Source organism: Eurytemora carolleeae, unplaced genomic scaffold (assembly GCF_000591075.1).
Source record: "Eurytemora carolleeae unplaced genomic scaffold, Eaff_2.0 scaffold507, whole genome shotgun sequence".
Lineage (NCBI taxonomy): Eukaryota > Metazoa > Arthropoda > Copepoda > Calanoida > Temoridae > Eurytemora > Eurytemora carolleeae.
Window position 1 is genome coordinate 180,389 of NW_019396911.1, and position 24,753 is coordinate 205,141.

Below are 24,753 nucleotides of genomic sequence, written 5' to 3' on the forward strand. Positions count from 1 at the left end.
TACGAGTTTTGGTTTTTATTTTACCGATTCACGCTTAACACATTTTCACTTGTTGGTCAATTCACAGCAGTTTCACAAGAATTTTTTTCCAGGTTATATTTACGCCACCTTATTTACTCCAGGCTGTATTTGCACCAGTTTCATATAGATCTATTTACCCCAGGCTGTATAAGTTTCATATAGATCTATTTACCCCAGGCTGTATAAGTTTCATATAGATCTATTTACCCCAGGCTGTATAAGTTTCATATAGATCTATTTACTCCAGGCTGTATTTACAGCAGTTTCATATAGATCTATTTACTCCAGGCTATATTTGCACCAGTTTCATATAGATCTATTTACTCCAGGCTGTATTTACAGAAGTTTCATATAGATCTATTTACTCCAGGCTGTATTTACAGCAGTTTCATATAGATCTATTTACTCCAGGCCCTTTATTTAGAGCAGTTTCATATAGATCTATTTACTCCAGGCCCTTTATTTACAACAGTCTTGTGTGGATTTATTTACATTAGTTTCACATGAATCTATTTACTCCAGGTTGTAGTTATCAATGGTTCCTCTTCAAACTCTCGCTTTCTCCTAAATCCAGTGTATATCTTGTCAATCATTAAAATAAAGAAATTCAGGGGTTCCATTTATGCGTGTAAACTGTAAGTGTGTCACACTTTTTCTGAATTTTTTTATATAGTGCCTCCTTAGTGCATGGTGACTTCTGAAAAGTGTGTCCTATATGTGTTTCCTCAATGCGTGTCCCTAATATTTATTTTCAATGATTGTCCTCAATGAGCGTCCTTAAATGTATCCTGAATATTAGTCCTCAAAGTGTGTCCTTAATATGTACCCTCATTATGTATCCTCAATGTGCGTCCTTAATATGTATCTTCAATGCATGTCCTTGATATGTATCTTCAATGTACGTCCTTGATATGTATCTTCAATGTACGTCCTTGATTTTTACCCTCAGTGTGTGCCCCCAACGTATGTCCTCAATGCGTGTCCTCAATGTGTCTCCTCAATGGGTGTCCTCATTGTGTATCCCCAATGTGTGTCCCCAATGTGTGTCCTTAATGTGCGTCCTCAATGTGCGTCCTCAATGTGTGTCCATAATGTGTGTCCTCAATGTGTGTCTTCAATGTGTGTCTTCAATGTGTGCCTTCGTTTGTCTTCAATGTGTGTCTTCAATGTGTGTCCTCAATGTGTGTCCTCAATGTGTGTTCTCAATGTGTATCCTCAATGTATGTCCTCAATGTGCGTCCTCCATGTGTGTCCATAATGTGTGTCCTCAATGTGTGTCTTCAATGTGTGTCTTCAATGTGTGTCCTCAATGTGTGTCCTTAACGTGTGTCCTTAATGTGTGTCCTCAATGTGTGTTCTCAATGTGTATCCTCAATGTATGTCCTTATTATGTATTCTCAACGTGTCCTCAATACCCGTCCTTGCTATGTGTCCTCAAAGTGTGTCCCTAAAATGAATCCTCAATATTTTTGTTTCAATTTGCTTCCTCAATCTAATGAGTCGCTATTTTTATCCCAGGGCATAGAAAATTATCCGGTGAGGGGATTAATCTTTAAAATATCTACCCCTGTATCATGAAAATTACGTGTAAGATATATTCCTTGTATCCTGGGTATTCCAACCCTGTTGCATTAGCTCATTTTGCATCCGCTTCTCTGCTTCCCTCTGGTTCTAAATTTAGAAATAGATTAAGATTTATATTCTGATCATTATAATATTATAATATTAAAAATGTAAGGCTTAATCGTAGTACGATTTATGAACCCATGTTTGCTTATAAAATAAATGGGTTAGATTTTTTTGATAAAGTGACCAGCTATTGAGACGCATAATATAAAGACACTTACTCCCTGTAGCAAAATGGTCCCTTGATCCTTAATCTAATCCTTCTTTTCCTTTTTGACCGATATCATTTAACCCCCGGACCACTTCTTATCTCGTGCTGAGCCAGGGGTGCATATTTTCTTAAAAAATCATTTCCCCCCCTCTTTTTCTTGAAAATCAATCTGAAAGACTGAATTACCTGTAGATCTTGTTCCGTCATAGCTGGGCCAATATTAGGTAAATACTGGAGGAATATGTCAGGGTGTAGGCTTGTATATGCAGGGTTCAACTAGAAATATACTGTGTACTGAGTGATAACTAAAATCTCTGAAAAGGTAATAATAAATTTAAAAGTTAGTAGATCAGGATTTTTGAATGAGAGAAGACCTACTCATCCTTCTAAAGTTTTATCTATATTATACAGTGAAACCCTTAATAACGAATACATCGAAAGAATTCATCAAATGTCGTATTCTTCACCTTCTGATAATGGAATGTTGCAGATATTTAGTTTTTTAATTAAATGATTATATGGAACTCTTTAAAACTGTTCCCGCATATTCATGGCTATTTATTTATTTTCGAAAATACTGAAATTTACGCATTATACTATAAAACTCGTTGAAAAATTGTCAAGACGACATTTGATAAATTCTTCCGATGTATTCGTTATTAAGGGTTTCACTATAGGCTCAGTAACATCTCGACATATAACATTTCGCATATAACAACTCTCCATATAACAACTCGCCTAAGTAACATTTCGCCATATAACAACAACTCGCCTATATATTTTTTTAATTAAATTGTAGTGTAAATAAAATTATACCAGAAAATCCACGAATCAAAAACCCAAAAATCCCAAATACAGTAATTCCAACAATGTCGGGAGTACTGCATGCATCTACAACTCAGCGGGGGAAACCATCTTTGGTTGACATAAACAACTTGTATACTAAATTTAAATCTTCCTTTATATGTATCTATGTATTCATCAATATAGATAAACAAGGTTTCATAATTTTATATAATTACATATATACTTTCTACTAAACTACTAATAAACTACTACTTTCTACTAAAAGAAATTTATTATTTTGTTTTTTGTTTTTATATGGCGAGCTGTTATATAGGCGAGTTGTTATATCTCGAAATGTTATATGGCAAATTGTTACATGGTGAAATGTTACTTAGGCAAGTTGTTATATGGCGAAATATTACTTCTAGGAGAGATGCTATAGAGCCATTTAATCATTTAGTAACAATAACAAAACTTCCAAACTGATATCCAAGAGCTGTTCTTACATATGAAACACCAAATAAAAAACATTTTGAATTGTGAATTATATTTTTTACACCCTAAAATTGCTTTTTGATGCAAATTCTTGCTTCGAATACAATATTGTGCGTTGGAATAGTTTTGGATTCCAATAGTGTAAAATAGAAAGAATTATAATTAATGTCTCTCTTAATTCTTAATTCAAATTTAACAGATTATTTTTTTTTGGTATCACTCAACTTAAGAAAAATGTCCAAGAAAGGCATATGTTGAATACACCCTGACAAAAACTTGAATTTTGCAGTTATGTGATACTAGCATAATTTAATTCACGGCATAATACAGCGTAGTTCAAAGTTGACACTTAACACATTTTTATTAAGACTTTCTGATTTAAAAAAATGGTTGTCTACCAGATGCAGCTGTTTACAGATGGTTGCCATCTTGACTGGCTGGACAGAGAACGGTTTAGACTGGGCTTCTGCCATTAGCGCTGAAAATAAATAAATAAATAAATTTTCGTGAAATGGTTGTCAGAGGTTAGAACTTCCCTTCAAGAAACCAAATATTTTGTAATCTTAATTAAATGCTTTTAGACATCTATAAATGGCTCTTGGTCAGCCATTCTTCACAGATTAAGCAATTAATAGCTTTTTTTTAACAAATTACATTATCATTACAAAACAGGAAATGGAAAATGCTCATATATTTGTGAATGTGTATAAAGAGTACAAAATGCTCATATATTTGTGAATGTGTATAAAGAGTACAAAATGCTCATATATTTGTGAATGTGTATAGAGAGTACAAAAAATACGATGAAAAGTATTAACCAATTGCATAGAAGCTTATCAAAGAAATGGGTGACCCATAAAGGATGAGACTGTAAAGACGACTTCATACTCATAAACTATGACGATCCCAAGTTTACGTTAAGTATTGTGCCATTGACGTAGTCTTTAAACTTGGCTTATTTAATGAATTGGCGAAGATAAAAAGAAGTTTTTATACATGAATATAAAGAAATATCGTACAACTGTCTCTGAAGCAGTGCTTAGGATCCATTTAATTTTGATGCGGATCCGGATCATGGATCCGCACTGGAAAAAAATGGATCCGGATCCGGATCCAGGTCATTTCTTTAAAATTTACTGAATTTTTTCAACAAAAGATAATTTTTAAATTTTTTGTTTTATTTTTTTCGCTTATTTTTATCATAAAACTTGATAAATCATTCATTTTTTGCTGTTTTTGGTTGATATTTTACCCCAAGCCAAAATCTTGTGGATCCGGATCCTAAGCACTGCTCTGAAGTCTCGTACTTTGTGGGTAACCCTGTATGTCCTGACCCAAAAGTTTATGCAACGAAGTTTAAATAAAAATAAATGAAACAAAAAAAGCGTTATGCAAAAAAGCAATAAAGAGAAAAGTTTTTCTTTGGAACAATGAGAGGGAATTTAACATCTTTAATTTTTTTTTCCATTATCATCTTTTAATTCATAGATTTGTCATGAAATGTGATCGAATTTGAGAGCGATGAACCAGTAATCAGACGGATTAGCGGTGTCTCATACAATAGTTCCGACCTCAAATGAGTGAGCATGATTTAAACTGAAACTTACGTAGAAGACGATTAACATGAAGATCTGTGTACATTGATGAGAATATTTTCATAAGTTCCTCCTGAAGGCTAGTTTTCAGCTTGGTTTCAATATAATTTCGACTCTAAACACAAATATCCACAAATGACATTTATAAGAAAATGACAAAATATGGACTGCATTTTTTCTTCAGATCTTAATCTATTAAAGAAAAATGAAAGGTATCTAAAAATCAATATCCTTGCCATCTTTTCAGGTAAAAGGTTGCAATTTATATTTTAACCAAAGAATTTAGTCGTTGCCAAAAATTCAAATTTTCTAATCCCTATATTTGTGCAATCTGATGGCATAAACCTTTGATATTTCAAACTTAATCTGACAGAATTAATAGTTTAAATATCTAAGGCCTACAACATTAGGTTGCATATGTTAAGATTAGACATTAAGAGTTTGTGGCAAAGACGTTTTCAAAGATCAAAGACGACAATCTTTGTCCATAACTCCTCTCTCAACATTTATCAGTCTTCAGTAATCAATGACGATTGTTATTATTCCTTTCTCAATTGTTATAATAAGTGGGACAAACTGTATTTCTAAAACTAAATTTACCAGGTAAAGGAAGATACGAACAATGCCCTCAGATGCATGGAAAAATTGAACTGATGAATCGTGGAAGGTGTCGATTAGGTTTTCATCAGGAACCTAGAACATAAATATAAATATATAAGGAACCCTCAACACAACTATAAAAATATCAAGAACCTGGAACACAAATATCAAAATATCAGGAACCTGAAATACAAATATCAAAATATCAGTAACCTGAAATACAAACATTAAAATATCAGAAAACTGGAACACCAATATAAAAATATCAGGAACCTAGAACACAAATATCAAAATTTCAGGAACCTGGAATACAAATATCAAAATATCAGGAACCTAGAACAAAAAAAAATAAAATATCAGGAACTTGGAACACAAATATTAGATTACCAGGAACCTAGGACAACGATATCAAAATATTCAGGAACCTGGAACACAAATATCAAAAAGTAATTTTTGAAAACAAGCTAATAAACTCTAACAGTGGTATAATAAAACAAGTACATGGGAATTCCGAATTATAAATAATCTTAAATCGTTTTTGAACAATCTGGTATTTTTAGTGAATACATCAGGGGTCCATGTAATTCCTTTTTCATCCCATTTGGGATTGAGATATTTGAAAGAAATGGGGGTAAATTTTTTTTAATGATAATTTAAAAAAAATTGGGGGCATTTTTATTTGATTGGGGGCATTTTTTTTAAATTGGAGGCAAATGTGTTATTGTAATTCGAAAATGTTTTTTAATTGGGGGCATTTTTGTAATTGGGGGCATTTTTTATAATTGGGGGCAAATGGGGGCTAATGTGTATTTTTTTTAAGTTGGGGGCAAAAAATTATTTTGAGATCGAGAAAATCAGCTATTTTGGGAATTATATGGACCCCTGGAATACATTATTTCGGGTTAACCCATTACTAACAATAAAAACTAAAAATTTATTGGGTTTTTACAAAATGTGTTTTGCCATTTCAGATCTTTAAAACTTCATAACTAAAAGCATTAAAAATTCTAAAGCAACGACGATCGTAGTGTTTTCTCTTAGTTCCCATTTTTATCAGAACACCCTGTATTGTTGTGTTACCTGATACATGAGTTTCGACCACTCTGCCACCCTAGTTCTCATGTGATTTATTAGATCCTGGTATAATCGTTCACTGTACTGTTTACATACACACGAGTACACATTACTGTACATCTGATAAATAGATAAATATGATCTATATAATAAAATAAGTCATTCGTATATATGTTCCCTATAGCCGGCCAAACGGCTGGACCTAATGGTCTGAAATTTGTTGAGGGAACCCATAGCTTGCCTGGAGGAGCCCATACAAAACATATCACCACAAAACTTATCACCACAAAACTTATCACCACAAAACTTATCTTTTCAAAACTTATCAGCGACAAAACTTATCATCCCAAAACTTATCAAACTACAAAACTTATCAAACTACAAAACTTATCAAAAAAAAACTTATCAACTACAAAACTTATCAAACTACAAAACATATCAAAATTAAAACTTATCAATAAAATACATGAATCTAAATTTTCAAATCATGGAAATGTTCCAAAATTTTTTTAAAAATCCGCGAATTTTACTAGAAAATTAGGTAAAAGCTCAGTTTTCCAGCCCCTTTCCACCGAGATGGAGGATACTTTTGTTCTCTCACAGAAGGGTACAAACTTACTTAAGGATGATGAAAATCATCTGTACAACAAATACAAAGAGAACAAGAACAAGACCTGAAGGCTATGTGTGCAAGCTTTGATAGTGTACCCTTGAACACATATCTGTTTAATATTGCCAGCCTATTTACAGATGAATAATGATTTATATCTATAAATTCTAAGTCGGGTTTTAGTTGTAACAACTTTTAAAAAGGTTTTGAAAAATAAGTTTTTTAGTTATTTTAATAAGTTTTGAGTTTAATAAGTTTTGTAGTTTGATAAGTTTTGTAGTTTGATAAGTTTTGTGATGATAAGTTTTGTTTTGATAAGTTTTGTTGTTAGATAAGTTTTGTTTTGATAAGTTTTGTGGTGATAAGTTTTGTGGTGATAAGTTTTGTGGTGATATGTTTTGTATGGTCTCCTGCCTGGAGGGTAACATTGGCTAAAAAAGTTCTAAAACTTGTGTTTTTCAAAAATAGTTTTTTTAATTTCCACGGGCAACGCCGGGTCCTTGAGCTAGTAGTTAAAAAATTAAGGTGAATAATTATTCAAGTAAAAACTAAATATCTGCATTCTGCAGCATTCCCTTTATCATTAGGTTTAGAAAACGACATTTTACTGTAACAAATAAATAAATCCCCCACTGTAAAAAATCATTTTTCAGATAGTAAATCAAAAATACAAAATTGTACTGGACAAAGGTTGAAAGGTACCGTTGTGAATCTGGCATGTAACTCTAAAAAAAGAAGTTCCCTTGAAATAACGTTGACATGACGCTCTAAAAACAGGGAGGGTGGGGTATTAACTTCAAAACTAACCTCCTCAAATGATATAGGTCTACATCCCTGTGGAGGGGGAGTCAACATTTTATCAATTGCTTCTCGTAATCTTCCCCAGTACTTCTCCTGGTACTCAGACGCGCTCATTACGCTAGAATAACAATCAATCAATAAACAAGAAAAAACTATTAATTGCTATCACAGAAGACGAAAAAGAGATATAATTTAAGAATTAAGAAAAATCAATCAATTAGATGAAAAAATCAAATAATAAAAATCAATTATTAACGAAGAATAATTATTAAGTTACTTCAAAAATCAATCTTAAATAGGTTTAGTTTATTAGATCAAATTAAATTTGACTTCTAGGGATGTTCCACTGGGTTAAAGGATTTGAAAAAGTTAATTTATCTTGATTTGTTATGGATACATAACAGGAATTGGTGCATACAGCTAGATATAAAAAGATAGAAATATAAAATATAAGATATGTTTCCGACTTACTTAAGATGAGAACGGCAACGAGGTTCTGTAGATTCCTCCATTAGAGCCATCTTCTAAAATTTTAAATTTTTAAAATCATGATAACTTTAAACACATCTTTATCAAATCTTAAAGAGGTTGTAAATTTTGTGAAAATAATTCCAGAGATTTTATTTTTGACATTTAAAATATTTAGTTCTATCCGTACCCTGATTTTCGATTTTAAAATCGTTTTTCCTTTGATTGCGTCATTCAGAATCCCGATTTAAAACTTTATTTTAGGCAGAACCACTAATTAATTAACGTCGTCTTTAGAGTTTTAATTCGTCATGAAAATATTATCCTTGGCAGAAAACCCTGTAACATTGTCCAGTACTTACCATGAAAATATTATCCTTGGCAGAAAACCCTGTAACATTGTCCAGTACTTACCATGAAATGCCACACCCGTAAAAACTGGAATTACAATTTTTTCATTTTGAAAATCTGAAATATTTTACAATTATTAACATCACACAAATCAAATACAAGTGCTCATGAATGATAACAGGATTATTCTGAACAAAACGGAAGAAAAGGGTGAACAATAAAAAAACCATACATATTAATATAATTTATACAATTTAAACAAAGAACTACAACCATTAAAAATGTTTAACAAAATTTACGAAAAAAGAATAACTTAACGTATCACAGTACAGTAATAAATTGAAAAAGAATTGTATTTTTGAGAGAAAAGAATCCAAATAAGAGAAAAACTGGTTTAAGATTGTTCTAATCAATTTAATATTCAAGATACTACAGTTAATCACTAAATAAGCCATACATCGAAAGAATTCATCAAATTCTTCACTTTCTAATAATGGAATGTTGCAGATATTTAGTTTTTAATTGAATGATTATATGGAGCTCTTTAAAACTGTTCTCGCATATTCATGGCTATTTATATATTTTCGCAAATACTGAGATTTACATATTAGTATAAAACTCATTAAAAAATTGTCAAGACGACATTTAATAAATTCTTTCGATGTCTGGCTTATTTAGGGTTTAACTGTAAGACAATATATAAGACGCATTAAAATGCTGTCCATCAAAACTCTTAAATATTATTAAGAATCCATGTATCCGTATCACAGAATAATGGAAAACAAAGCCAAAAACTTTTAAATGAAGGGTTAAGTAACTTCTCTCCCCCTCCTCCAGAAACTCTTTTATAAACCATTTTTCACGCCTCTAATTGGTCAACGCAGATGTCTGAATAATACAACCGTGACAAGAAAGAAGTCGGCATTAAAACAAGCCAAGTTCTTGAATCCAAAAGTTTCTGTCAAGTTTTGGCTTTGCAGCCCCATCAAAAGTTCCCAACTCAGATAAGTTTAATCAGTAAGTTTCTCCCATGATAAGAACAGTTAAAGCTGACCAGCCTGTAAAGGGTTTACACCCTTGCCCCTCCCCAGTCCTATCATTATACTGTTCCCAGATATACCCAGTCCTGTAGTACTCCTTCATCACGTTGTTCACCACACCTTCTCTCAACGTCTTGTACACCTCACCAGCAAGCGCCTTATACGGACCCTCTCTTTGCGCGTAGTGATGCAGCGCGCGAATCGCCAGGTAGTTGATGTTGATCCAAATGGGTCCTCGCCAGTAGGGCGCGTCATGTTCAGTATTCTTCTTCATGTAGAGAGGGGCAGACTTGGCTAGCGATCTCAATCCGTAGGGAGTATACAAAAGGTCAGGGTTCAGTAGGTCCTTAATTATAATATATATATACACAGAATACAGGAGGTCATGGTTCAGTAGGTTCTTAATTACAATATATTTATATACATAGCACACAGGAGGTCAGGGTTCAGTAGGTCCTTAATTATAATAGATATAAATAGCATACAGAAGGACATCAGGGTTCAATAGGTTCTTAATTATAATATATATATATATATACATACACATAGTACACAAGAGGTCAGGGTTCAGGAAGTCCTTAATTATAAAATATATACATAGTATACAGGAGGTCAGGGTTCAGAAGGTCCTTATTATAATATATACATAGTATTATTGATTATTAATTTTTAAAATGAATTGGTTAGAAATAAGATTGTACCTTGAGAATGATTTCTAGTTTAGGATTGTTAGGTTCTAATATCTCCAGGAGAAACGGGAACAAGGAAACATATCCGTAGGAGTTGACGAACCCTAGTTGGGGATCCGACATGGCGTGTCTAGTTTTCTCCGGAGAGTGGTGTCGGTGTCCCCCCGGGGGTGGTTTAGGGCGCTGGAGAGATACCTCATCAGTATGCAGACCCCAGTCCAAGAAGGCCTATAGATAGACAGTAGTTTTAGTTTTTAAGTGACAATTTTTTACAAAATAAAATAGAATTCTTAGAAGCGTCTTAATGTATACTTAATTTATTTGTTATATCTACGAGAGATGAAAAGATGAAAATATTTTCATATACCAAGATTTAAGCTGTTGCCCGTGGTATTGGTGGATGGTTTGTTATGTTTCACAGTGGAGTTTGAATTTTTTGTATAATAGCAAAATATAAAAGTTATTAACAAAAATGATAGTGAGGACCGGGAGACAATTCATATTCTATTGAGTCATTTCCCTCAAATATCTTACAAATCACATAATAATCCAAAACAAAACATTAGATTATTTGTTTTTCACATTACTATATTTACCAGGGGGGGGGGGGTGGTCCTTCCTAATTGTTAATACCTGGTGGGTCTGTGACCAGTGCCTGAGTTCCAGGTATTGATTATTGTATAAGAAGTTGGCAGTTTTCTCAAACTTTTGATAATCCGCCCGACCAAGTAGTCGTCCTAAATACAGATAATCAATGGTGTATCTTTCGTTCTACGCACATCCGCAATATAATAAACTTCTGATAATCCGCCCGACCAAGTAGTAGTCCTAAATACAGATAATCAATGGTGTATCTTTCGTTCTACGCACATCCGCAATATAATAAACTTCTGATAATCCGCCCGACCAAGTAGTCGTCCTAAATACAGATAATCAATGGTGTATCTTTCGTTCTACGCACATCCACAATATACTAAACTTCTGATAATCCGCCCAACCAAGTAGTCGTCCTAAATACAGATAATCAATGGTGTATCTTTCGTTCTACGCACATCCACAATATACTAAACTTCTGACCTACTCACTCGTAGGTTTACTGCTGGAAGTTGGCAAGTGGCCGAAGCGCCCGACCCTCTAGCCTGTCCTAGCGAGGCGTTCGGCGATCCAGCCTGTCTTAAATTCAGCACTTGGTTTAGAAATTGCCTCGATCTAACTTAACCCTCAAATTATACAAAATAAACAGCTGTCGTAGGTCGGATATTGCAGCAAAGACTATGATGAATAATAATAATAATGAATCCTTGGAAATCAGGCTTAAGCTCCTGTCCAGTTTACCAAGGTTTGAACTGAGTGTGAATTCAGGGGTGAGTGTTAAGCCAATGGCGGTTTGTTAGAACCCTTTCAGTTCACTTTTCAGATTTTTACTATAGAAAGAGTGGGGGGGGGAGTGCAAAATAAATATTTACCTATATCTGCCATAAGTTTTGAGGCTAGTGCCATCCAACATCTCAAATCAAGATGTCGTTCATCCTAAAACAAAAACATTGCTCATAACAATAAAGCCTTTCAACATATAATAATAGCATGTCTATTTGTCTTTAATTGTATTGTTTTTATCTATATATATATACTTTGCTTGTCTGTTTGTATTCGATCGGGCCCAAATTTTGCGTGGGACCTCACGTGACCCTAGGAAAGGTTAATGAATAATCAAAATTTCACAAATTAGCCTCAAACAAAATTCAATTTTTATTAAATTTTAAAAATCTACGAACTTTTTTTATTAAATCCGCGAAAATTTTGATTGTTATTGTTTTACAATGTATACAAAGAGCAAATGAAGAGGGCCATTTCCGATACACAACGGTACCCTTTGAACCTTTCTCTGATTAATATCGGAGACTGGAGGGTCACTAAAAATTAAGAACTAGAGCAAATGTGCAGTGTGTTCACCTTCACAGTAATACATATATCAGATAATTTACTTTCCTTAAACAATTGAAACGAAATTTTCACAAAAAATTTAATTTCTTTGCACAGAAACTGGATTACTAACTGCAAAATAATTATGTTATCATAAAATGCGTACTGGACCGGTACTCCCGGTACCTTAGTTGGATGAGAAGCTCGTGGATAATCATCTAATCCAGAGGTTAAAGTTTTAGGATTCAGCTCCCTTATTCAATATCAATCAAATACAAGATATTAAAAATGAAGACGCTTGTTTGTATAATATGTAATAAAAATGTTACGTAAAATTGTGGAAATGCAACAAGAAATAGTAGTTTCTGAAATGTAGGCACGTGTAAAGGTAATTTACCGGGGGGAAATCTAAAAATAATGAAATTTACAGGGTGAGAGCAAAAATAAAGGTGAATATCGAGATCTTACATATAATAAAGCATATTATTTTGATTATTTCATTTTTGAAAAATACCTATGAAATTTTTGATCTTTTTTTTGTTTGACAGGCAACCTTATAGACTTTTTAAAAAATCGGGAAACTATTATTTACTAAAAATTAGATAAGTAGAAAAAGTGTATATTTAGATAATCTTCTTGTAAATGACAAATCCCTGATAGCTGAAGCATTCCTCCCCCTCCATCTGTACGTTCCTCGGGTTTCTCCAACCTTAAAGTGAAAAGTTTTTATAAGAGAATAAATAAAACTTTGAAACGGATCGTAGGTTTCCGAATATTAAGTAAAGTGTTAAATCAGCCATGTCCTGTAGGTAAGGATATTATATTTGTTCATGAAAGAAAAAATATTTTAAAAATAAACTAAAATTAGGCTCATTCAATGCCGCCGCAAGCGAAGTTACAAAAATCTGAAAAGGTACTAGATGTTACCCACTCTCTCTGGTTGCCCCACACCGCCTCCAATTTTCCAGGGGGGGGGGCGTCCCCCCAATTTTCAAGGGGAGTAACATTGAACATTGAACATTGAACATTGAACATTGAACATTGAACATTGAACATTGAACATTGAACATTGACTATTGACTATTGAACATTGAACATTGAACATTGAACATTGAACATTGAACATTGAACATTGACCATTGAACATTGAACATTGAAAAATAAACAATGAACATTGAACATTGAACATTGAACATTGAACATTGAACATTGACCATTGAACATTGAACATTGAAAAATAAACAATGAACATTGAAAATTGAACATTGAACATTGAACATTGACTATTGAACATTGAACAATGAACAATGAACATTGAACATTGAACATTGACCATTGAAAACATTGAACATTGAACATTGAACATTGAACATTAAACATTGAACATTGAACAATGAACTTTGAACATTGAACATTGAACTTTGAACATTGAACATTGAACATTGAACATTGAACATTGAACATTGAACATTGAACATTGAACATTGACTATTGAACAATGAACAATGAACATTAAACATTGAACATTGACCATTGACCATTGAACATGGAACATGGAACATGGAACATGGAACATGGAACATTGAATACTGAACATTGAACATTGAACATTGAACATTGAACATTGAACATGGAACATTGAACATGGAACATTGAACAATGAACATTGAACATTGAAAATTGAACATTGAACATTAAACATTGAACATTGATCATTGACCATTGAACATTGAACATTGAACATTGAACATTGAACATTGAACATTGAACAATGAACATTGAACATTGAACATTGAACATTGAACAATGAACATTGAACATTAAACATTGAACATTGATCATTGACCATTGAACATTGAACATTGAACATTGAATACTGAACATTGAACATTGAACATTGAACATTGAACATTGAACATTGAACATTGAACATTGAACAATGAACAATGAACATTGAACATTGAACATTGAACATTGAACATTGAACATTGAACATTGAACATTGAACATTGAACATTGAACATTGAACTTTGAACATTGAACAATGAACTTTGAACATTGAACATTGAACTTTGAACATTGAACATTGAACAATGAACATTGAACATTGAACAATGAACATTGAATATTGAACATTGAACATTGATCATTGACCATTTAACATTGAACAATGAACATTGACCATTGAACATTAAACATTAAACATTAAACATTAAACATTGAACATTGAACATTGAACATTGAACATTGAACGTTGAACATTGAACATTGAACATTGAACATTGAACATTGAACATTGAACATTGAACATTGAACATTGAACATTGATCATTGACCATTGAACATTGAACATTGAACATTGAACATTGAACATTGGACATTGATCATTGACCATTGAACATTGAACATTGAACAGACTTCGATAATCGTAAAGAACTGTTTCTTCTATCACAGTAAATATTTTGCATGCAGGCAAACTTTTAAAGCAAACAATTATGAAAGATGTTTTTATATAGAGCGTCCTGATAGCCAAAAAATCTTGAACATCAAGAAGACTAAAAAAACATTCCCATCTTCTGAATTACCTGCGTAGTATTGAACCACCCATACCACGTGATCAATCTAGGCCACATTCGCCTTAATAATATAATCATGATTATGTCCAATGGTTAAACGAGTACGATACATCTTACCAAGATACTAATATTCCCCCCCCCCCTTTACATCAATCCAGTAAACCCTTAAACCCTGAAGGGACTGTAAGCACACTCTAAATTACACTCAGTCCCTTTAAGTAAACCCCTTATAAACTTATCACTTATTAGTTTCCTCCCTCCCACTATGGTTCACAGAGGGGTATTCAGTCCCAAGTACAGCGGGGGTTCCCCCCACCCCCACTGAAAAGTGAAAAAGCTTTTGTCCCCCCATCCTTCTGGAAAAATCCCTACATACGTCCATGTAACCTACCTCAGGTACTCCCTCCACCAGTCGTTCATCCCCTCCTCCAGCTCTCCGACGATCTTGTGCAGGGTGAGGAGCAAGGTTGGAGGATTAGCGTTCCTTTCAAACAAATATTTTAACCACGACAAAACATTATCTGTCATTTCAATCTTTAAACAAATGAGAATTAAAAAATACCTATCAAAAAGTAGAAAATAAAAATAAAAGATAGAATAATTGTGTAAAAGGAATAAAAGTAGAAAACCCGATGGCAAAAAAATGTTGAATTTAAATTTGATTTAATTCAGCACATTTCAATTCAATAAAATATGATATAAATTAGGACTAGAAAAATCAGTATTATCTAAAGAGCCAGGAAAAGGAAAAATGAGCCAGTATCAAAATTATTAACATTTTATTTTTCTGTTTTATTGAAATCATGTTTTATTTTATTTGGCAGAAAAGTTTATTTGTTCCAAATATTTTCCTGTTATGTTGTACTACGAATTCATCTGGAACCTTCGCTCTTGCTTCCTTTCCTAATATCTGCTCCCTGGGAAAAAAATTAATTATTTAGTAGGATTTGTCCAATATACTGTAGACATAATTTCAAATAGTCCTACATTTATGAGTGGCATGTCCGTTTCACAATGATATGATAGTTTTTACTGTCTAAAACTTGTTAATTTCCATTGTGTTTTCGCGAAAAAAATGACGACGATATCTTCCTCGCATCAAATTGGTTCATTTATATTTACAATCCATTCAAATATTTTAAAGATATTAAAGTTTGTTTTGGGCCTTTCTCCATTTCTTCCGAAATTATTAAGAACAAACACATTTTTAATTTTTTTNAGACAATCTTGTTTATTTAATATTATTTTTAAGAAAATAGCTATACGAGCTGCTTAAAAACCAAGTTATTTAGTTAACATTGCACGGTAAAATATATGTGACATGAATGGTACAACTCTGTAATGTAAATTGCTTCTCTAGTAATGATTGAGAGCTCAAGTTTGAGAAAAGCAAATTCACTCGGTTTCACATTCACACTACCGAAAATGGACCATCAGGTATGAAGTCAAAACACCTCAAATTTTCATTGGAATAAATTAATATGTAATTTACTGAGTTTAATCTCAATTTTCAGAAAATGCCACCCAGGGAATTTAGAGTAATTCCATTTTTAGGAAATCTGAGACGTCAGTGCATTTATAGGTCTAAAATCAAACGAAAATTTTATTTCAAGACTTTAATCTGCGATATTTTTTTAACATAAATGGCAAGGGTCCCAAAATTTTGCAATTTTTTATGAACAGTCATAAGACGTATTGAAGTAAAAAATCAAAGAATTAAGTCAACTGCTTGAATGTCAAGACACGCACTGAAAAAGTCTTTTTGATGTGGTTTTTACTGAATTTCACTATAAAAGACTTTTTTGGCAGTAATTAGGCAATCATACAGCTCACTTAAGGCTTCGATTCTTTTTGCTAAAACATGCATTTTGAAAAATTCAGGTTTACGGTTAAAAAAAAATACAGAATAAGCTTGATTAAGCCTTGCAACTTAAGTTACGTTTAATTTTAGACCTGTAAATTTACTAGATTTTTACAATTGCTTAAAAATGGATTTACTCTAAATTCCCTAGGTGGCATTTTCTTAAAATTGTGATCATAATTCAGTAGACTGCATATTAATATATTCCAAAGAAAAATTTAAGGTGTTTTGACTTAAAACCTGATTGTCCATTTTCAGCAGTGTGAATTTCAAATTACAAACATATTTTTTTTCTAAATATCTCTTCAAAAAAAGAGTTATGATTAAAAAAAAGTAATCTTACGTGAATTTACTTAGTTTGACGTGCTATTAAACTATTTCAAATCATAACTTGGTTCATTTTTTGGATTGTTTTTGAAATTTTTAATTCAAGGTCCTTTGGTAAAAAAAACTGTTTACAAAAAAGTTTATTATAAAGATTTTACATACAATATGCCAAATTTTGACCCGGACAGAAAATATGGGGAAAAAATAAAGCAAAAACGATCAGAAAAATAAAATAAAAATATTGCAAGTTTAATTAGAGCAAACCTTAACTTTTGATAGTTTTAAAATAATGGAAGCTTTATGAAAAGATTTAAAAAAACGATCCATAACGATTAACAAAACTAATAATACTTGCCTTGGTATCCATCCCTCTGTATTAAGTAAATCCATCCAGTGAGCCAGTATATCTCCAGATATATCTCTAAACATAATTATTCATTTTAACTGATGATTTAATACAAACTGTGATTTAAAAAATCAAATTTTTTGAAGCCAATTTGATACAGCAATTTGGGCGAGCAATAGTTAACATATAAGATGCCTCTATATGGACCAAAAACCCGTTAATAATTTTTGAAGATCGGGGGGGAAAAAATAAAAAATTGGGACACCAAAAGGCCAGTCTTTTTCCTCCTTTTTTTCATACATAATATTCAAAAAATGATTTATCTTCCACTAAAAATTAGTTATTTTCCCCAGTTCAGCGAATAAAATCATAAAAATATTTCGCTCAGTGCAAACACAATCATAGCTTTTGGGGTGTAAATAATTTTACAAGATAAAATACACCCCCTGAATGGAGAGCAGAGAAAGGTGTTCTCCGTGAAGGATATTTCAAACGACCCATGATTTTCCTACCTGTCCCAGCGCGAAATGAGAAGATTATGAAACCCTTCATCCCAGAGAAATCCACGAGGAAAGAAACTACGTGACGGTACACCAGTGTACAGTGGCGCATCCCAGTACGGTACAGGGGCAGCGTTGTACTTAGACTTGACTGAAAGAGATAAAAAATTGACTCTGATTTTTCGGAGAGAAAACTCATACCAAAAGATGATTTGTAGTAAATATGTGAACAAAGTGTTCTACGGTTCTACCGATTTAAAAACAATCTTACACATTGGGAATTGTTTTGCAGTTAGTTTGATTCTGAAACCAACAACAAAAATTTCTTGCTTATTTGACATGCAGTAAAAATTAGGAATTTAGCTACCTTGAAAATTTAAGCGTAAAAGAAGTATATTAGTTAAAAATCAGTTCATCAATTGTCCGTAGTGTTGCTTCAATGAATCCTTACCTATACTAGATCCGTGGAAGTATCCTATCCCACCCACCATATTGCTGAGAGCAGATTGAGCAAAGGATATTGCACTCGAATTGAAATTCTTATTTCCTTTAACATGTAAAAAATAAAAACATTAAAAAAATCCATCAAAATCCATCAAAATCGATTAAAATCTATCAAAATCTATCAAAATCTATCAAAATCTATCAAAAGCTATCAAAAGCTATCAAAATCTATCAAAATCTTTCAAAATCTTTCAAAATCCAACATAATCAATCAAAACCATTCAAAATAACTCAATGATAAAATCAGTGATATTTACTTATCGGCGAGAACTCGGAATTATCTAAAGCAGAAACCATTCAAATGAAGTCAAAGATAATAAATTTCACAATTTACCTAAATGAAATGTTTGCTCAAAACGTAGCTCAAACTTGTCGATCCAGTCCGATAAAGCTCTTATACAAAAGAATTCGAATTATATAAAAATAAATGTTGTATGTATGCATTTTTGAAAATTTGTGAATTTCAATTTCAAAGTTAAAAAAAATATTTTATTTAACAAAATTTTTTATTTATCATTTCCAAAAATAAGTAACATAATTATAATTATTTCCAAATTCAATATTAGTAAGTAATGTATTCTTAGTATGTGGATTATGGAATGTCAAAAAATAAGGAAAATTACACTGATATGTTTAAGACGTGAATTTGGAAAAATTAATGAATTTTTGGGTTTAGAGAATCTATTTAAGAAACAAACTTTCAAATTAAAATTCTAATTTTTTCCATTTTTTCAGTAGGAAGGGGGGGGGGCGTTGGTAAATTAAGGTTTCTGAAAAATTCTTGATTTCTTACTAACCTTGTATAATGGATATCTACAAGACTGTTTTCTCTATCATGATTACTTCCACTCTCAAACACAATATCTAATGTAACCGGACCCTAAACCATTTAGTCCATTATAAAATCAATCTAAAGGGACATTTTGAGGGACCCATCAAGTTTTAGAGCAACAATGAGTTTTTATTCAGAAGAACAGGTAATTTATGTCACTATCTTCCTTTGTCTTTGCTGCATAATTGTAAATCGAGCATGCAATTAGGGATGTTAACGTTTTCATTTTTTGAAAAAACGATAGTTTTTTCAAAAATTTCGTTTTTTAAAAAATGGTCGTTTTTAAAACGTTCGTTAACGATATTTAAAGAAGAGAGGAAACCGACCTGAAGGGAATCTGTACTTATCATTGAGCAGTTTTTTTTAGAAAATATCAAAAAGTTTTAGCTCCACCGCAACTTTTAACTTCAAGTAAGACGAAATTCAATAAAGTTGCATGTAATTTTTTTCCAAAACGATCGTTTTTATAAAGTTCGTCGTTTCATTAACGATCGTTAACGACAACCCTTCGTTAACGACGACCCTTCGTTAACGATTGTTAACATAATTGTCAATCGTTTTTGAAAAAAAACCGATCGTAATCGATTCGTTTTCTAAGAGTTCAAAACGAGAGGGTCATTTAAAAAAACAATCGTTTTTTAAAACGATTAAAAAACGAAACAAAAACAATCGTTAAACGATCGTTTTCAAAAACGATCGCTATTCGTTTTCTAAGAGTTCAAAACGAGAGGGTCATTTAAAAAAACAATCGTTTTTTAAAACGATTAAAAAACGAAACAAAAACAATCGTTAAACGATCGTTTTCAAAAACGATCGCTATTCGTTTTCTAAGAGTTCAAAACGAGAGGGTCATTTAAAAAAACAATCGTTTTTTAAAACGATTAAAAAACGAAACAAAAACAATCGTTAAACGATCGTTTTCAAAAACGATCGCTATTCGTTTTCTAAGAGTTCAAAACGAGAGGGTCATTTAAAAAAACAATCGTTTTTTAAAACGATTAAAAAACGAAACAAAAACAATCGTTAAACGATCGTTTTCAAAAACGATTAACAACCCAACATGCAATTCTTAAAATGGAGAGTCATTTGAAAATAGATTGAGAGTACGGTCCCTTCAAGCCTTTCACGTGAAACTAAAGTAAATTTCACGCAAGATTGAAATCTTATTTGTTGAACAATCATTTATCTATCTGTTTATCTATCTGTTTATCTATCTGTTTATCTATCTGTTTATCTATCTGTTTATCTATCTGCTTATCTATCTGTTTATCTATCTGTTTGTTTATCTGTTTATCTGTTTATCTGTTTATCTGTTTATCTGTTTATCTGTTTATCTGTTTATCTGTTTATCTGTTAATCTGTTAATCTGTTTATTTGTTTGTTTACTTATTTACTTATTTGCTTATTTGATTATTTGCTTATTTGCAATTTTGCTTATTTGCTTATTCGCTTTTTGCTTATTTGTTATTTGCTTATTTGCTTATTTGCTTATTTGCTTATTTGCTAATCTGTTAATCTGTTTATTTGTTTGTTTACTTATTTACTTATTTGCTTATTTGTATTTGCTTATTTGCAATTTTGCTTATTTGCTTATTTGCAATTTTGCTTATTTGCTTATTTGCTTATTTGCTTATTTGCTTATTTGCTTATTTGCTTATTTGCTTATTTGCTTATTTGCTTATTCGCTTATTCTATTAATCTATTAATCTATTAATCGATTATTATCATTATTCAATTATTCAATTAATCCTTTAATCGGCTATTCGATTATTCGATTATAGGTTGGTTGGTGGGTTGTTTGATTGATTGGTTGGTTGGTTTGTTGACTTTTTGGCTGGTTGGTCGGTTGGTTGGTTGGTTGGTTGTTAGTTCCTCTATTCATGATCTAGGAGAACAATACTAATTTCAATTACCTTCCACCAAAGCCTCCAAGCCCCGAGACCGTTTGACTGTCCTCTAATCTCTTGAAGAGACCCATCCTCTGCTAGAACAGGCTGGAGGTTGGCCTCGCTACCCTCCTCTAGTGCTACATAGTACATCAAACCAATCTCTGTATTTGCGTCCTAAATACAATTTAGAATGTTTTTATCTTCATGTATGTAGTTTTTGATAAAACTATTTGTACAATTTGGTTAATTTGCACGATCTCAAGTTTAATTAATTAATAAATAATAATAAATAATAATAATACACTAAATCTTTGTTAACTGAACCTATATTTAATCATCTATGTGGACGATATTGGCGTTTTTATAGCGTTAAAATTGTTAAAACTAATAATTTTTTCGTCCCAACAGAAGAAATGCGCATGTTCCTTTAGTACAAAAACCACACTTGAAAACAATAAAATTTTTGAAGAATTAAACATTGATATCGTATTCTTTCTTGAACAGACCTAGCTATTAAAGGTATCATTGAAAATCGGAATTGCAGTTTTACAAATAAAGTCAATTACAACTACGCCAACAGTTTCTTAAATAATGCTAAGCTGTTCGGCTAATTTCTATATTTGGTGTACTATGGATGAACAGTCCCTTCAGATAGGACACTAAATACTTAATTAAGTTACCTTCTTTTTGATTGGTTGAACCGAAATCCTATTTGACCAATCCCCACCGTGTAATCCTCCTCTCCGCTTTACAAAGCTTGTGGTCAGATTAACTGACCGATCAAGAATAGACTGAATACCAAAGTTCCGCCCTAGAATTACGAATTAATATTTTTAAAATGTGTAATAAAAAATATGACATTTGATGGTTTTTTTGAAAATATATTTACTAGAAATATGATACTCCTATAACTTAGTAGAATCAAAGAAATAGAGGAAAAAAACGTTGTTATTTTTTACGTGAAGCGAACATTGAAGTCTCTAAAATATGAAGAACCTTCTGATTTCTGACCCCAGGATTTTTAGAGAGTGTCTATTCTTTTAAACATGGAGTTTCAATTTTATTAAAATAAGGTCAACAGTCTTGTCAGAAATGGGAATTTATGAATTGTTCCTTCAGTGTTCAGAAAGCACTAATCCGTATATTTTGCCTTCGACCAGTGCAGTGGCGACCGGGAACAATCGTGGCAATACATGTCAGCTGTTTTTCACGAATTATGTACTTTGTTGATACAAATTAAAAGTTAACATTGTGGACCTAGAGATAGAAATTAGCACAACCCGCAATTTACAAACACATCTAAAGTTCAAACCTAAAACTATGATATTTTGATAGAGTAGCGTTTTTTCTTTACTAGCGTTTTATCTAAGTAGCGTTTTTCTAGTGTAATCAAAATTCTGAGCTGATGTTGTGACACAAGTATAAAAATCTAAATGAAAATTAATAAAAAAATCTTACTTTGGATAGTCCAGTGGAGTGTTTACCCTAGTTTCTAAGTATCCTAAAAGCCAACTTCTTAAAATATCAGGAAATCATTTTTTTAATTGAATTCAAAAACTTTACTAGACTGAGACAGCTTTTCGTCTTTCTTAAAGGGACTGTAAACTGAATTTCAAGTGACCCTCAATGCTAAGATGATTCACAACGGTACCCTTTAAAGCTTTGTCTGATCAAGTATGAATAAGATTATATGTTTATAATTTTAAAAACTGATTAATTTCAACTGTGGTTTCTCTACAAAAGTGACCTGCGCATTTCTACTGCAGGAAAACAAGTATGAATTATCAGAACTTCAGAAGTTAACACTTTTAAACCTAGAAAAATGACAATATCTTTCACATTATTGATCAGATAAAAGTTTCAAGGGTACAATGTCGGATTCACATGAGTACCCTGAAAAGCTTTGTCAAGATCAAGTGGGAACGTTATTGATCAGATAAAAGTTTCAAGAGTACCGTTGTGAATCGGGTATTGTCATCTTTCCATGGAGGGTCACTTGAAATTACGCTTACATGCCCTTTAAGTTGATTATTTTGCAACCCTATTTTAAAGAATTAAATATGTTTTGAGTCGACATTGTTCAATTTTTATATGGATTTTTTTAATGGCGACCCCTGATTTAAATCTATTCTAATAAGTTATATCTCTGCCGTCAAGAGGTTCAATTTAACCAATGAGAAACAGGTTAACTACCAAAGAGCAAATGACTTTAACTCTTTTGAATCGATTTAAATAAATTCCTTTGGTTTAATATGTTCCAGTTCAGGCAGAGCAAAACCCATTCAAGGTTCAGACTCCTCTTCGGTTAAATTGTTTTGTCAAAGCTTAGTTGACAACTAATTGATTAAGAAGATTTCCTTGATAAACAAAATAAAGAACAGCGATGAGACTTCCTAATCCACCCAGTAGATAAAGCCGACTAAAATAGATGATTTATGAAGAGTTGATACATTTTTTTCTGCATCTTTGACGTTTGATCAGACTTATGATGATATATGATGATTATTTTTCCAACGTTTAGTTGAGATAAACCGAACCCAACTAAAGGTTTCAAAATCCTATATTTTTCAAAATGTATTTCTTCTATCTGTTGCGTCTATAAGAAGAAAAATAATGAAAACGCTTAATGCCCAAGAGCGTAGAATCCATATAAAATAAATTCACGTGGTTGCTTTATTCCAATCAAATCGTTAATAATTCAGTTAAATTCAGAACTGATAATTCAGATATTATTTACAATTAATAAATTCCAGATTTCTGATCATCACAACAAAGTTAATGTTTCACGTAATTTTTTATTTTTGTATGATCCGATTGTTACTCTTTAGAATATTCTAAAACATTTCTTTGAAAATATACAAATTTCGTCTTCGTTATTTAAAATTATCAAAAATAAGAATAATCTCAAAAGTTACACTAGCATCATAAAAAATTAGAAATATTATGAAATATATGAATCAGACTTTTAAGAAATCAGCCTTTACAATCATTTAATAAAAAGATACTAACGCAGTAATCCATGTTTGTGAAGAAGGTTCCTTTTTAGGTCTCCTTGGTTTATGTTCATCTGTTGTTCCTTCTCTCTCCGCCAACCTACATTATAATATTTACAAAAGTATCTTTAAAATAATGTTAACTGCTATTCTCTTCTTTAAGACAGTGATCATTTATTATTCCTTAAAGAACAATTCGGGAGAGTGTACTTTTATATAACTGTGATTTTTGTACTTTGTTTTCACAATGTTTAGTGAACCTAGTACTGTACTGTGGGGTTACCTTTGTCGTTGTCTTGCCATACTGTACACGCTAGTCGCTACAAATACAGAACCCCGCAGCATCCGGCCTGTACAGTGTACATGTATATTGTCGGTTAGAGCTCTGTACAATTTAGATCGACGGTTAGATCCATGAAAACGGTTTAAATAAACAGAGCTGAAAACTAAAGAGATATTGAGTGGATATTGAGATCAATGCTTAATCTCCTCTTTTTATTAATCTCAAAATTAATTAAATCTTCAGTTTGTATACAGAAAAATGTATAAAATCAAAGTGGCGCATCAGTGCCGGGAAATTTGAAATTTTGCGCGCCATTTAATGAGAGAACTGTCATTGGCCTTGTAGAGGTATC

At 32.0% G+C, this 24,753-nt stretch overlaps 3 protein-coding genes across 3 annotated transcripts in view; all 3 read right to left on the minus strand.

Moving 5' to 3' along the window:
• On the minus strand, nucleotides 1-8,783 carry LOC111710005 (CDK2-associated and cullin domain-containing protein 1-like). The gene is made up of 10 exons (XM_023484000.1): nucleotides 8,702-8,783; nucleotides 8,291-8,343; nucleotides 7,826-7,937; nucleotides 6,415-6,528; nucleotides 5,335-5,427; nucleotides 4,747-4,849; nucleotides 3,538-3,617; nucleotides 2,045-2,134; nucleotides 1,622-1,692; nucleotides 1-585 (listed from the first exon to the last, which is right to left on the minus strand). Exons 1-10 carry the CDS (start codon nucleotides 8,702-8,704, stop codon nucleotides 531-533), a joined length of 774 nt encoding a protein of 257 aa, XP_023339768.1. The 5' UTR covers nucleotides 8,705-8,783; the 3' UTR covers nucleotides 1-530.
• LOC111710007 (mannosyl-oligosaccharide glucosidase GCS1-like) lies at nucleotides 8,755-24,463 on the minus strand. Its single transcript, XM_023484003.1, has 20 exons — nucleotides 24,402-24,463; nucleotides 24,135-24,218; nucleotides 23,516-23,544; nucleotides 21,806-21,936; nucleotides 21,114-21,299; nucleotides 19,202-19,284; nucleotides 18,739-18,797; nucleotides 18,352-18,447; nucleotides 17,913-18,051; nucleotides 17,410-17,475; nucleotides 15,718-15,783; nucleotides 15,258-15,350; nucleotides 14,876-14,927; nucleotides 12,944-12,999; nucleotides 12,477-12,543; nucleotides 11,834-11,897; nucleotides 11,001-11,104; nucleotides 10,380-10,595; nucleotides 9,325-10,024; nucleotides 8,755-9,067 (listed from the first exon to the last, which is right to left on the minus strand). Exons 1-19 carry the CDS (start codon nucleotides 24,461-24,463, stop codon nucleotides 9,653-9,655), a joined length of 2,025 nt encoding a protein of 674 aa, XP_023339771.1. The 3' UTR covers nucleotides 8,755-9,067; nucleotides 9,325-9,652.
• The window catches only part of LOC111710008 (phosphopantothenate--cysteine ligase), a 7,433-nt gene continuing 6,851 nt past the window's right edge, over nucleotides 24,172-24,753 (minus strand). Inside the window, exons 12-13 of the mRNA XM_023484004.1 lie at nucleotides 24,402-24,468; nucleotides 24,172-24,218 (exon numbers count right to left, since the gene is read on the minus strand). The gene's annotated coding sequence lies outside the window, so the exon portion shown is untranslated. The remainder of the gene's footprint in view (nucleotides 24,219-24,401; nucleotides 24,469-24,753) is intronic.

What these genes read in the sequence shown, in the direction of transcription:
- LOC111710007 (XM_023484003.1), bottom strand. Translation starts at nt 24,463, where the DNA reads ATGCTGCGGGGTTCTGTATTTGTAGCGACTAGCGTGTACAGTATGGCA. An exon ending in TTGTTCTCCTAGATCATGAA is followed by an intron (nt 19,285 to 21,113) that starts TAGAGGAACTAA and finishes TAAATGGTTTAG; the next exon opens with GGTCCGGTTACATTAGATAT. An exon ending in TTCGTAGTACAACATAACAG is followed by an intron (nt 15,351 to 15,717) that starts GAAAATATTTGG and finishes TTTGTTTGAAAG; the next exon opens with GAACGCTAATCCTCCAACCT.
- LOC111710005 (XM_023484000.1), bottom strand. An exon ending in CGTTGCCGTTCTCATCTTAA is followed by an intron (nt 7,938 to 8,290) that starts GTAAGTCGGAAA and finishes TTGTTATTCTAG; the next exon opens with CGTAATGAGCGCGTCTGAGT. An exon ending in GACCTATATCATTTGAGGAG is followed by an intron (nt 6,529 to 7,825) that starts GTTAGTTTTGAA and finishes TCTATTTATCAG; the next exon opens with ATGTACAGTAATGTGTACTC.